Here is a 14,774-nt window from a genome sequence, read left to right as displayed (position 1 = left end):
ACTTTCAAGAAATACTAACCTTTTCCTCATTCCATCGCTTCCATGTCCCGAGCTTCGTGGATGTTACTTTTCTTGTAACACCCACCTCATATACACACACATGCTCTGGCTGGACTCTTCTGTGATTCTGTGGCTTCCATGCTTTCATCTGAATGGAGTGATGTAATGTCACTCTGTTCCTGTTCTCCCTAGCCAGGGCTAGCAACATCAGCTGGGGAATTTCCATAGCAACCACGGTGCATGCGCAGTGGTTGCTATGTGTGTGGAGCAGACGTAACACCCGTGGAAGGTCTTTTCTGCTATACCTTGTCAGTGAATTATGGACACTATGCCAAAGAATTGACAGGAGGAAGAAAGACCTATTTTTAAATATGCTTTTCTCACAAACTCTTTTCTCACAAACAATAAATGGATTTTATTGTATACTTTTAATAATAAATTACGTTTGGCTTTATCTCTGTGCCATTCATATTTTTATTATATATATTTTTATCACTCCAATTTTATATTATCCTTTCCTGGCATTTTATATATCCTAAGGTGGGGATTATACCACCCACGCCATATCTCAAGTGCAGTGTCATCTGCACTGTATACTGTGAGTATATTTATTTTGTTTTGTATATACCACATCTTATCTTCAGAGAGCACTATCTGTTATATATTTTTCTCCCTTCTCCTGAGAATTGGACAGCACCAGTGGATCAGAATTTCCTGATATCCTACTAGCAGGGATTATACTGCAGAACGCCCATTCCACCTGAGCTGGTTATAGCTCATACAAATGTGAGTTTATTACATCTTTATTCTTCATTTTCCACGTACCCCACAATCTGCACCATTGGTCCTTTTCCCTTTTATATTTTACATATCACGGGAGGATCCAAAGCATCATAAGAAGAGAGAACACCAGCGCAACATAGACATTTATCCTCCTTTTTATATTGACTTTTATATATATTTATATATATCCTTTTTATATTTTTATTGGGACTTATTTTATTGTATCTCTTGGCGCAGCCTTTTCTCACCTTTTTTCCTGTACATCCTTATCCCAGAGGGTTAGAGGGTGACCCTCTGTAAGGTTGCTGCCTCCTTTGTATATTATTAGCGCTAACCTACTCTACACTTTTTCTCATCCTTTTAGTTGTCAAACTAGAGGAGAAGGAGGTAGGTATTTGAACTGCTGCTGCATTGCCTTGCTGTGCAACCCCAACTTTTTAAAAACCTTGCAGGCTCTGTTCCTGTCTCATATGGTTCTAAGGTGGTTATTATATATATATATATATATATATATATACATATATATATATATATATATATATATATGGAAGGCGTGGCCTGAAGTTGTGGGAGGGGCCTGGTTCCCCTTCTTAAGGAGCACCAGCCCTTCCCTCATTACCTGTTAGGTCTGGCGAGTTGTTGGAGAGAGATCGTCACTTCCGGTCGTTTCCTGACGCCATTCTGCTTACCTGTGTCTCCGTGGTCGGCTTCCAGGGTCCTGTTCCCTCCGGGTTCGGCTTGCTTTTACCTTTAGACTGGGCGGTCGCGGGGTTTGTTCGTGCGGCAAAATCATAAGTTACACGGCCGTCGCAATTTTCAGCGCGGCCGGTTTACGTCATCACTATACGACGATTACACGTACGGTACCAGTTCAGTACATAATTACACGAATACCGGCATTCAGTTACGGCTATTATACAGTACTTATCTATGTTTTAATGTTTATTAGTGCGGGAAATGCGTTACATTTCTGGTCATCTTATGTTTGCCGTTTGCCGAAACTCTTTTTAATCAGATGTTAAAAACTTTTTATAGGCACTAGGGCGACCTCTGGTGGCTGGTTATTATTACTGATTGCTCTTAAATTATGGTTCCACGACCCCTGGTGGTCATATAGGTTATGACATGTGGCATTAAATGCATTTTTGATTTAGGTATTATCACAGCATATTTTTAGACATATGTTATGACATACACGGCTGGGACAATTACATGTTACAGAGCTTTTTGGTAGCAGAAATTCTGACACATATTGGTTTTGGTAGGATATATGTCTGGAAATTCTGCCATAAGGAGCATTGTTTTCTAATAATACTCGGCCTACGGTATACTTTTTGTTATAATTAACACATACACCATGTTAGTATCATTAAATATATACAGGACACATATAATGCTTAGCATTTTGATGATTATGGACCTCTTATGTTTTCAGTATTCAACAGCAATTCCATGATGGGCTGCTAATCTACCAACTTTTTCACTTGACATAGGTCAGTAATCACGATTAATTATACCTTATTGGTCACGCAAGACTTGGGTCCTTATATGTGTTTTCTGTATTACTAGGTATAGGCATCCTTGCTCTTTTGAGTATTTGGTTCCAGTCCCCTACTATTGACGTTATTACTGGTAGGTATCAGAATAGCAGGGGATTAAGGGGTACATATTTATTACCCTTACAAACGCAAATTACTCTTGTAGGTTACTACAGATCGCCTGTATCACCTTATTATACTATTTTGCAACTTGCTCATCAGGTACGTCATGTTTTTCTCGATTATTTCTCCCTCCCTACCTACCCTTTCGGGTATTAGTACAGATATACTGGCATACACAATAGGAGCCTCTAGGTATGTTTTTCTGGCCTTCTACGCCCTACGTTAGTGGTTCCGCGAGGCCAACATCCATCCTCATTTTGGAGGTACGGCATTCCCTCGGGCCAATTCATAGCTAGCCGCCTCGTTTGGTTGCATAGAGAGGGCCTCACTTGTCACGTCCATTCTGTCTTATGCTATTACAAGTCACTGAGAGGCCATCACCCAGCCATAATGCCAATGGCCACGTACCCCACACAAGCCAAATCATAGATAGTGCCTCTCAAAGCCGCTTGGCAACTAGTAGGGCCTCACCTGTCACGTTACTAAGTGCTTGGCATTAGTTACACCAGCCAGTTGGGTAGGACCCCAGGTAACATATTATTTTTATTTTGTAGCATGTCACAAGTACCTGAAGGCATCCCCAGTACACCAGCTAGATCGGTCACTCCATCAGTCTGGACGGACGCCGCTGCCACTTCAGGTTTTGCCGCTATTTGTGGCAATGAGTGGATGTGGGGTAAATGGCCGGGGGAAATTACTGAGATCCCCAAGTTCAAGGACACGTCAGCCTTGTTTAAGCTCTATCCAATTGTAGCAGCAGCAGTTAGGTGGGGAGCTTGCTGATCTAGGAATACGGTGCGTTGCTTCTCGGACAACATGGCAACGTGCCATATTATAAACAAAGGACGTTCCTCTTCCCTGGCCATCATGTGGTTTATGAGGACTCTCACGTGGTTAGCTGCAAAACACAGTTTTCTTTTAACTTGCATTCATGTGCCAGGGGTTCTCAATATTGCGGCTGACCACTTATCACGGTCTCGGTTTCAGGAGTTCCGGGCAGCACTACCAACGGCTACCCTGATACCAACTCCGGTACCGCAGTGGCAGGAGATGGTTTGGGACTAAAAGAACTGCTCTATCATGGGAGACAACTCTTGCAACTCGGTCTTTCTGATAACACCAGGAAGGCGTGTGGCAGGGCTTTTCACGTTTTCAATAAATTCTTGCTGGACTTTAATATCACTGACCAGTTTGCCATGGAAACTATTGTTGCGTTCATTTCTTTTTGCCACCTTCATCTAACACTATCATTCAATACCATTAAGTTGTATGTCACGGGTATTCAACATTACATCCTCACCACTTGGCCTAACAAACAACGCTTTCTGTCATCCTACCAAGTCAAAGCCATACTTAAAGGTATTAAAGACTCCACTCCTATACCTTCACCATCCAGACTACCCATCCACGATCTATTGTTTCAGTCACTGTCAAATCTACTAGACACCTCACCTTTCGAAGCACATACTAATCGTATAATTAAAAGAGCCATCTATTTAGCCTTTTACGGTTTTCTTCGGCCCAAAGAGTTCACCACTACTAACTATAACTCACCCAACTTCATCGCTAGGTCGAATCTGGTGAAGGTACAAAATCACTATCTGTTATCCCTACACCACACCAAAACTAGCGCCAAAGGACAGACGGTCACTATCACCTATTACCCCACAAGTAATAAATGGTGTCCGGTGGAAGTTTTCAACAATTTTCTTGCCTACTGCACTATGGCTCCTACACAACCACTCCTGTCCTTACACGGTAATAAGCTCACTACGAGTAAGTTCATGGTGTATGTTAGGATGTTGTTGGTCCGGTTAGGGTTGAACCCGGCCAACTACTCTGGTCATTCATTTAGAATAGGAGCCGCCACTACCGCTTCTAAAAAGAATATCCCAGCTCACATCATTAAAATACAAGAAGTACGCCTAGCATTCAAGACTATAAATATGTAATATGCTATGTTGGGTTTTGTAGGATGAATAAACGGGTTTATATCTTTTTGCCCTCTTTTATTTCAGGCCTACTTCCTCGTCAGTTCCGGCACACCACAACTGACTTTTCCATTCTATGTTTGTCTTATGTTACTAATACTACGGCTTTATGCCGTGACCACAAATGGAAGGCGTGGCCTGAAGTTGTGGGAGGGGCTTGGTTCCCCTTCTTAAGGAGCACCAGCCCTTCCCTCATTACCTGTTAGGTCTGTCGAGTTGTCCCACCCACCACACCTCCTTTTATAAGCAATTTATAAGGTAGGCCCTCTTTTATTTCAGGCCTACTTCCTCGTTAGTTCAGACACACCACAACTGACTTTTCCATTCTATGTTTGTCTTATGTTACTAATACTATGGCTTTATGCCGTGACCACAAATATATATATATATACACTCTTTTTTTTTCCATTGGTGACCTTATCCACTGCTAACCTCTTCACTACTAAGCACTTGTTGATTGTACAAATATTAGTATAACATTTACTTGAAGCAAGGGATACATATGTAACATATTACCCTATAGCAAAATGGTAGTTGTAATTATAAAAATATTTGGATAATAAAAGACAGTATACAATGTAGTTTTGCTTGCAATATTCCAACAGGGTCTTGAATTTTATTATAAAAGCAAATAAGCAATTTATCTCACATACAGTAGGTGTGACAAAACAGACAAATAAAAATTGTCAAATATCCTGCTTTTAGATGTTAATAAGGACCTTGATGACATTCCTAGTAGTACAGCTTACAAAAAGTGGCAGCATAATGTAAAAAAAATATCTGCAATTGAGCATAAAGCCCACATACAGTAAATACAGCTAAATCATATATTGATTAAATAAATGTATTTAAAACTGCTATGGCAATCTTTATCAGACTCTGAAATGGTAATATAATGCTAACAGTGAAATGGTCCATTCACTCCTTCCCCCAATTGTAGAAATAATATGACCCATTGAAACTTCATTTGATGTTTGAAAGTAGGGGGTGCGCTCACATTTTCAGCACACTTGCAATCATTAAATCAGTGACTAATGACGTCCGGCAGAGAAATTAATTCTTCTACATGTTAGTAATCATTCCTATCGAGTGATGCTTTAATGACTAAATCTCATTCTGCAAAGTACATGAAAGGACAGTGATATATGCAATGAATAGAAAATGTATCTGAATCTCTGCTGGAGAGTTATATGTGGAATTTCCCGAAATTGTCTACCATATGGGTAGGCAACCTTTGGCTCTCCATATGTTGTGGACTACATCTCCTATAAGGGAAGCAGTTGGAGGCTTGATCAAATGTTTTGCAGGGTAAACTCTCCCTCAAGTTATTGTTTCTGGGCTTAATACCAGTTAAGCCCCGTAAGTGTAGCTACTCTTTATGTGTAAAGATTACCTTAATGGTGAAAGTATTAACTACGACACAGTCTCCTCCCTCTAAATTACATTGTATTACACATACCTGCAATATGGAAAAGATGCCTTCTCAGAGGTGCAATACATTTAAAATATATAAATATACATATGGGGAGGACTGTGAATTTGTAATCACATGGAGAAAAGGATCCTATGCATGTGATTCTTTAAAATGCAGTTTCCTTCCTTTTTTCTGTATTTTGCAAAGAAAAAAATGCAAGAAAAATGTTAAAATACTGTTATGCATCAAATCTTCAAATTTCTTCCTTATCTCCCAATATATATATATATATATATATGTATAAATACAGATCATTGATTTTCTGCATTTGACATGCTCCCTCCCTATACATATAAAATATGTGTAAATTCCCCACAAAATACATGTATGTACTGTATAAAATATGTCATATTTATGATATGTTTTAGTTTCCCTTCTTGAAACAGCAGGGATTTGTGTAGTGCTTTAGTTAGTTTCTCTTCTACTGCACAAACATATTCCACACAGTAAACAGGGCATGGTGCATAATAAGAATATTTGTTTTTGATATTGCTAGTTAATAGGCAGCAGGAGGAATTGCTGTAGGTTTGTAATATAAATGAGCTGTGCTACAGAAACACACATAGCATATGTGTATTTCTCATTTCTTGTATAATTGAGTTAGCTTGAGGAAGGATTCAAGTCAATGACCATTCTCAACTGTGAATAGGTATCTCTCAAAATCATTTTTTATATCAATTTTCCTGTTAACCAACTTCCTACACTGCAAAATGCACATATATAATGAAGTTCAGATGTTTTATGTATGTAGTGATGTGTGGAGAATTAATAGATTTAAAAATTAATACATTTCTATTCATTCACCAGAATTCATTCGAAGTCTTAATCTCAGCACAGGATTTGACTAAATATGCATTTTCTGATAACCTAAAATGCACATGATTCTTCATCAATTTAAGAGACCGATGTTCCTAAATTAATGGAACATCCACTTTTTTTGAGCTGCCTGAGAGTGATGAGGATTGAACTCCAATGACTTGAACACTGCTTTGTGTCAAACCCTGCATTAAAGAGTCAATATTACTCTCATATAGAAGAAATATAGTAGGCTATGCAATTATGCAATTATGGTAAACACCATAAAGATAGTAAGAGAACTTTAATTGTCAATTTACAGAAGGATTTCAAAAATAGAATAAAATCACAAACAGACACATGAAAGAGAAAAATCCCACACAACTTAACATGTTTATGCGATATCAGTCCTTAATCATAGGAATTATTCTTATAAATGATGCTTATGCTTAAAACGGCACTCTCCCCCCACCCCAAAATGAGTATTTTATAAATACAGAATCTTTATGAAATACAATATTGACTGTGTTGGATTCTAACCCAGTCAACGATATGCTGGGACAAAGATATACTGAGACAAAGTAATCAGGATTTTTCCTATGCCTGACCCCTCTTGACACTGGGCGGAGCTACCACCATCAAGAAGTGTCAATCCCACAGCAGTGACGGCTGCATGGATAATATCTCTATCTCTGGAGAATCCTGCAGTCTCACGGGATCCTCCATAGATCTCTAGTGTATCATTGCGCATGCAAGAGGACTGGCCAGAAGACGGACAGGTTCAGGTAAGTTGGACTTAACTATGCCTGCCCCCTCAAGCCACTGTACCAACAGTGGCGATGTCACCATCGGGGGTCTTTGCAAATCATGCAAAGTCCCCAGACAGCGACTGTGAAACATCCGAAACACATTAAGAGATGTAATTTTTTTTGTGGGACTAATGTTGTGCTTTTTCTTATCTTTTTGATATCCTTCTGTAATGTACCTATTAAAGTTCTCTTACTATATTTATAGAGATTACCATCATAGCATGTTGTCTTTATAGCCTACTATAATTTTCTTTGTGTATAAGGAATGAGCTTCCTCTCCAGGTGTCTGCTCAATAAGGATTCAGGGTAACTGTTTCATGCTTTGATTTAATTACATGCTTGCTAATGTATACTATGTAATTCAATAACATGCTGAAAATATTCTTAGGAGAAGAAAAAATATAGTGGAATTGAAAATCAAGCATTCCTAAAGTGCTAAAATATACAGTCATATCTGGTAGATCTCATTTATCGCCAAGCATTTGTTAATACCAAGATGAGAACTACTCATACAGCAGGAAATACTCAACCTCATCTTCACCAATCTCTGCACCACCTCCAATCTCTCCACTGTTCCATTTCCTTTATCTGACCACTATCTGCTGACCCTTTACATCAGCATACCCCATGCCCAAATTTCACCACCCTCAACTCTCCAATCTCGCAGAAACCTCCACTGCCTTGATTTCCAGCATTTCTCCACCAAACTCTCCTTTTACCCATCTCAAATCTCACTTGCCCTAACTCTGCAACCTCACTCTACAACTCCACTCTCTCCTCTCAAGTAGACATCATGGCACCTCTTACATTTAAACGCAGCAAGCGTTCCCAATTACAACCCTGGTCCACCAAGCAGACCCAATATCTCAAAAAATGTTCAAGAACTGGTGAACACTGTTGGAGAAAGTCTCACTCTGCACCTGACTTCCTCCACTATAAATGTATTCTGCGCTCCTACACTCTGGCACTTTCCACTGCAAAAGTAAATGACTAAATACCCTCATAACCACACTGTCCCGTGAACCCAAATGACGTTTTCACATGTTTAATGCTCTCCTCCGCCCTGTTGCTTCCCCTCCTCCTACCACCCTGTGTGCCTCAAACTTTGCAACTCACTTCACTGAGAAGACCTACAATGGGGGAAGAGATCTCTAACATCTCTCCCTCCCCTTTCAATATATCACCCAACCCCACTCCCTCTGCTGTTCTATGCTTATTCGCACTTACCACAATGGAAGAGCTTACTGCTCTACTCTGGTCCTCCTGCTTCACCACCTGTTCCCTTGATCCTATTCCCGCATGTCTCATCCACACTTTGTCTCCCTCTCTTGCTCTTTCTCTCACTAAAATTTTTAATCTCTCCCTTTCCTCTGGCACATATCTTTCACCCTTCACCCATGCAACCATAATGCCGATGCTGAAAAAGCCCAACCTTGACCCCAACTCCCCATCCACCTACCGCCCTATCTCGCTACTGCCGTTTACCTCCCAGATCGTTGAGAAAGTTGTGTATGCGAGATTGACATTACTCTATCCTAATTCTCCTTGATCTTTCTGCTGCCTTTGACACTATTGATCATCAACAGCTTCTTCTCATTCTCCGTAATCTCGGTCTACGGTATACTGCTCTCTCCTGGTGCTTCTCCTACCTCTCTCAGTGCTTTTTCAGTGTATCTTTCTCTGTCTCTACCTTTTCTCTCCAACCCCTCTCTGTTGGTGTACCCCAAGGTTCTGTCCTTGGTCCTATACTGTTCTCTATCTATACTTCCTCCCTTGGTAAACTCATCAGCTCCTTTGGCTTCCATTATCATTTATATGCAGATGACACACAAATTTACCTGTCCTTTTCTGATCTCTCTCCACCCATCTTGACTCGTGTCTCTGACTGTCTCTCTGCGATTTCCAACTGGGTGGCTGCTCACTTCCTTAAACTAACCCTGTCCAAAACAGAAATTCTGGTCTTTCCTCCCTCAAGTGTTGCTTCTCCTGTGTCTGTCTGTCTCCAAGTCAACGGCGCCACCATCACCTCTACCTCGCAGACTCGCTGCCTAGGTGTTCTCTTTGACTCCGACCTCTTATTCACCCTTCATGTCCAGTCGATCGCCAAATCCTGCCACTTCCATCTCAAAAACATAGCTCGCCTCCACCCTTATTTAACACCAGACACGGCTAAGGTGCTGGTCCATGCTGTTGTTCTTCTTTGCCTTAATTACTGCTATCCCCTTTTCAGTGGTCTTACATGTTCCCAAATTGCACCGCACTGCAATCTATAATGAATGCGGCAACAATGCTCATTTTCCTGTCCGCCCGCATCTCCCACGCCTCCCCCCTCTCTCAGTCCCTACATTGGCTTCCAGTTAGATATAGGGCTCAATTTAAGATTCTGGTGCTTGCTTACAAGTCCCTACATAATGCTGCTCCAACTTACCTATCCTCCCTAATATGAAAATATATCCTGTCGAGGCCCCTGTGCTCTTCCGAAAGAACTATGCCTATCCTCTGTCCGTACTCCCACATCTGATGCTCACCTCCAAGACTTCTACAGGGCTGCACCTTTTCTGTGGAACTCCCTTCCCTTCTCTGTTTCACCCAGTCTCCACTCCTTCAAAAAATCTTTAAAAAAAAAACAAACTCCTCTCCTGCAAATGTCAAAAATAACCTACTAAGTTCTCAGTGATTACTTTTCTAGCAACCTATTTCATTACCCCTACTTATACCCGTTGTGTCACTATACCCCACTCCCTCTAGCATGTAAGCTTATTGAACAGGGCCCTCAACCCCTCTGTTCCTGTGCATCCATTTGTCTGGTTACAATTACGTGGCTGTTAGCCCACCTATTGTATAGTGCTACGGAATTTGCTGGCGCTATATAAATAATAAAATAATAATAATAATTATAGTAATGGGAACTGCTCGAGTAGTCTTGGCCTTGGTGAGCTTTAATGCATTTGAAGATGTAGAAATGGAACCTAATTTTAACCAAAAACACTTAAGAACAAGAGTACTTTTTGGATTCCAAAGGTTATTCACTAAGTGCGAATTCAAATTGAATTTAACATTTTAAGCCAACATAGCAGAATTGCCAAAATTAAAAATAGTTTTCAGCAAAAATTCTCTATAAATGTACTTTCAATAGTTGAGTGAACACCCCAAATAGCAATGGTCTTTAATAACATATAATGGGTTCTGTGATAAATATATCAACCAAACCATTTGTGATCTACACGGAAGAACAAACAAAACAGCCTACCACATATATAGGGTGACATGGCTTGAGTAGATTCTGCCTTTCACATAATTTCTTTGTTGAGAGTACTCACCAAGCACTGCTCTTTTATAATCACAATATGGTGAGAATTTGGTGTGGGAGAGCACTGAATTATTAATTCTAATGAAGCACTAACCATTAGGTAGTTTGTGAGGTATGAGTGCCACCTAAGTGTCACCTTGTATCCCTTGTTTACTTACTCATGTCAAATAGATCCTTCTTAGGACTGTCTTCAGGGATCATGTAGGCTTCCTTGTCTGAACTCCAGCCATCTATGTTCTGGGTGTTCACATACATATGTTCCTCATAATCTCTTGCTCCATTGGATTTGCCATTGGTCAATGGAAATTCCTCACTTGCTTGTCCTACAAGATAAGCATGCTGAGAGTGAGACAGGAAGAGAACAACAAAAGACATAGACTTGCACACCTTGTGTTGAGCTTACCTTGCTCTTCCAGCTCCCACTGAGATCCTGAATGTGATACTGGGGGTTTTCTAGCTGGAGAACACACCTAGAAATTAAATATGAAAGACAATGATTCCAACACACTAGCATAATAAACACACTGTGCTGAAGAATTGGTTTACAAATTAAGCCTTTTTTTCATGGGGACTGTGTGAGTCACAGCCAAGGGAGGTGTGGCTGGGGCTGCATGAACAGAAACAAAAATTATTTAACTCCTAAATATTTGAGAATTGAGAAGTGACCCTGCAGGGGCATGATCTATACACTAAAACTACTTCAATTAGCTAAAGTTGTTCTGGTGCTTAGAGTAACCCTTTAATAAAAGAAATCAGAATCCCCCTACAGTGAAAACAGCTTATTCCCACCAATGAAAAACAAAAAAGTTGATATTATTATGTTACAGAGTGAATGCCAACCTTTCTAACTTACTAAATTAGTAAACATGTTCAAATATGCCCTACAGCTATCTTCTTTACCGCTGTCATTTGATTGGACCAAGGGAAGAAAGACATAGATAAACCAGGTATATTTATATAATCTGCTTTTGTGGAGAGCTAATCATAGTTCAAGTGATTTGCTCATCACAATAATTGAGTGATACGATTATGTCATTGCCTGTGCTCAGTCTACTTTCCATTGCGTTGAACCTATTTTCTACTAAGAAGAAATAGCAATGGTATTTACCTAGAGATACAGCAGCCGACAACATCATCAACCTACAAATCCTGTGAATTCTGTCTTGTACCATTTTCTATACTTTTTTATATTTAGAACTTTAATATACATTTATAAATATTGTGAGCTTATATTAGACAGAAAAAAATATATATTGTGAGTTTTGAAGCACACTATTTCTTTGTTTTAGGTACTTTGTTGTTGTGTTCCCTTAGTACTCCAAGTTCTTTAGCTAGTATACCAGTGCTTATTATTTATATCTCTTAAATTAAAAAATAAATAAATATATATACATATATATATATTTTTATATATATAACATATATATATTAACTATTTACATTACTATCGCTATAAGTGTTCTCTTATCTGGTGGCTACTGGAGCATCTTAGCTTCATTTTGTTACTCTGACTATTACAATTTAGATTACTTAGATCTCTTCTCCTCTACTGGTGGTTAGAATTCTAAGCCAGGGCAGCTTCAAATGTGTCTCTGTTGTTTAGTTTTGTATGCTACATCAAATTAAATAAATAAATATACTCCCTCCTCTAAGAATGGTACACCAAGCAGTTCCTAATGTTCCAAACAGTTTAACAGGCCAACTACTATTTGTAGAACACTCAGGAAGCAAAGAAACTGGATCAAGGACAACATAAACATCTGAATGATAGAGTCCCTAATGTTAAACTGCCAATAGGACAGTGAATACAGTGAATGTATTTAATAACAGCAAGCATTAGATTATAAGATGCAAATTTGTAATTTGGAGCAGAGACAGGCATGTTACAATATCTATAACTAATTTATAATGGAATGTGGTGTATTTTTCAAACTATATACTATTTAACTCCTCTGCTTGTAGCCAGGCCAAAACGTTAATCACCGTTACAAATCTGTACTACAAAATGGTATATAGGGGCCGTGACCCATTTGCACCTCTGATTTAAAAGTTAATCACAGGGAAGTTAAAAGACATTATTAACAGTTATAATTTCAAGTGTTTCTTCACATTTAAATGTATGAAGAGGAGATAGAAACTTATGCCGCCATAACAGCATTACACAACCACTCACAAGAATAAAAATTTAACTTTTTGATAAAACTAAACTTGTATTTATTTGGTACCTCCAACAAAAATGTTTACATTAAAAAAACATGCTGTACAGCAGAGATTAATCCACACAAATGGTTGGACAATATAACACGAGCAACTGACATACACTGTTAAAAACATTAGAAGAACTTTATAATAGCTTTACGGCAGGGCCGGCGCTACCTGTTAGGAGGACTAGGTAGCCGCCTAGGGAGCGCCGGTCCCCCTCATGCTGCAGCCGCCCGAGCGCTCTGTAGAGAGCCTCAGGCGGCTGCAGCTTTGCCCTGGCTGGTGCGTCCATGAGGGCCCACCGCCCGGGCGCAGCATGAGGAGAGGGGCTGACAGGAGGGAAGCGCTCAGCGCTCCCTCCTGTCACTCCCTCGCTGTAGCGTGGCCGAGCCCTGTATGGTCCGCGGGTACAGGGAGCATCTGTCTCCTGTACCCGGCCGGACTAACAGGAAGTGCACACTAAGTGTTCACTTCCTTTTAGTCCGGCTGGGTGCAGGAAACAAAAGCTCCCTGTACCCGCGGACCATACAGGGCTCGGCCACGCTACAATAGAGGTAGGGGAGGGTGGGGGGATAAATTGACATGAGGTGGGGAAATAATTGACAGGGAGGGTGGGGGGGAATAATTTGACAGGGAGAGTGGAGGATAAATTGAAAGGAAGGGTGGGGGGAATACATTGAAAGGGAGGGGGGAATAAATTGAAAGGGAGGGGGGGAATAAATTGACAGGGAGGGTGGGGGGAATAAATTGAAAGGGGGAATGAATTGACAGGGGGGGTGGGGAATAAATTGAAAGGGGGGGAATAAATTGACAGGGAGGGTGGGGGGGATAAATTGAAAGGGAGGGTGGGAATAAATTGAAAGGGAGGGGGGAATAAATTGAAAGGGAGGGGAAAGAAATTGTCAGGGTGGGGGGGAAGAAATTGACAGAGAGGGGAATTGATGGGGGAGGGAAGGGGAATGAGAGTGGGGAGGGGAGAAGAGTAGAGAGTGACAACGGGGGAGAAGAGAGTGACAAGGGAGGGGGGAGAAGAGAGGGACAAGCAGGGGAAAAGAGAGAGGGACAAGCAGGGGAGAAGAGAGTGACAAGGGAGGGGAGAAAAGAGTGACAAGGGAGGGAGAGGGGGGAGAAGAGAGTGACAAGGGAGGGAGAAGAGATTAACATCCATCACACACACACACACACAATGCACCCCTTACACACAATGCACCCCTTACACACAAAGATAATGCACCCCTTGCACACAGAAAAACATACAATGCATTACACACACAGACACACACAAGCAATGAAACCCTTACACACAATGCATCCCTTACACACACAGAAACACACAATGCATTCCTTACACACACTCAATGCACCCCTTACACACACTCAATGCACACCTTACAGACGCACACACTGCATCCCGTACATACACAGAAACACACCTTGCAGCCCTTACACATACAAACATAGATTTAACAATGCATTCCTTACACACATATCAGGACATCCCCTACTCCACCCCCTGTGAACAAACTCATTGGAGGAACATGAAGGGCCTTAAAAAAATGGAGCTGCTTCCCGTTCTCCCAGAACATTGATTTTTGTGACCACAGTTACAAACAGCCTCCAGAGAACCTGTTCTACACCAGACCAGTGGAGCCAGACTGCAGCTAGAGCCCATCATCATCCTCATCTGGTTGTAAGTAGGCAATCTAGTATATTATTTGTGGCACTAATCTCTAATTTACCTCAAATTAA

At 40.6% G+C, this 14,774-nt stretch overlaps 1 protein-coding gene across 1 annotated transcript in view; it reads right to left on the bottom strand.

Moving 5' to 3' along the window:
- Positions 1–14,774, bottom strand: part of SHC2 (SHC adaptor protein 2) — an 89,800-nt gene that overhangs the window by 4,654 nt on the left and 70,372 nt on the right. Inside the window, exons 9-10 of the mRNA XM_063455498.1 lie at positions 11,227–11,293; positions 10,982–11,146 (exon numbers count right to left, since the gene is read on the bottom strand). Coding sequence (XP_063311568.1) covers positions 10,982–11,146; positions 11,227–11,293 — 232 coding nt within the window. The remainder of the gene's footprint in view (positions 1–10,981; positions 11,147–11,226; positions 11,294–14,774) is intronic.

Source organism: Pelobates fuscus, chromosome 5 (genome assembly GCF_036172605.1).
Source record: "Pelobates fuscus isolate aPelFus1 chromosome 5, aPelFus1.pri, whole genome shotgun sequence".
Classification (NCBI taxonomy): domain Eukaryota; kingdom Metazoa; phylum Chordata; class Amphibia; order Anura; family Pelobatidae; genus Pelobates; species Pelobates fuscus.
The sequence above is the reverse complement of the archived record's forward strand: the minus strand, read 5'-3'. Positions and strand labels throughout refer to the sequence as shown.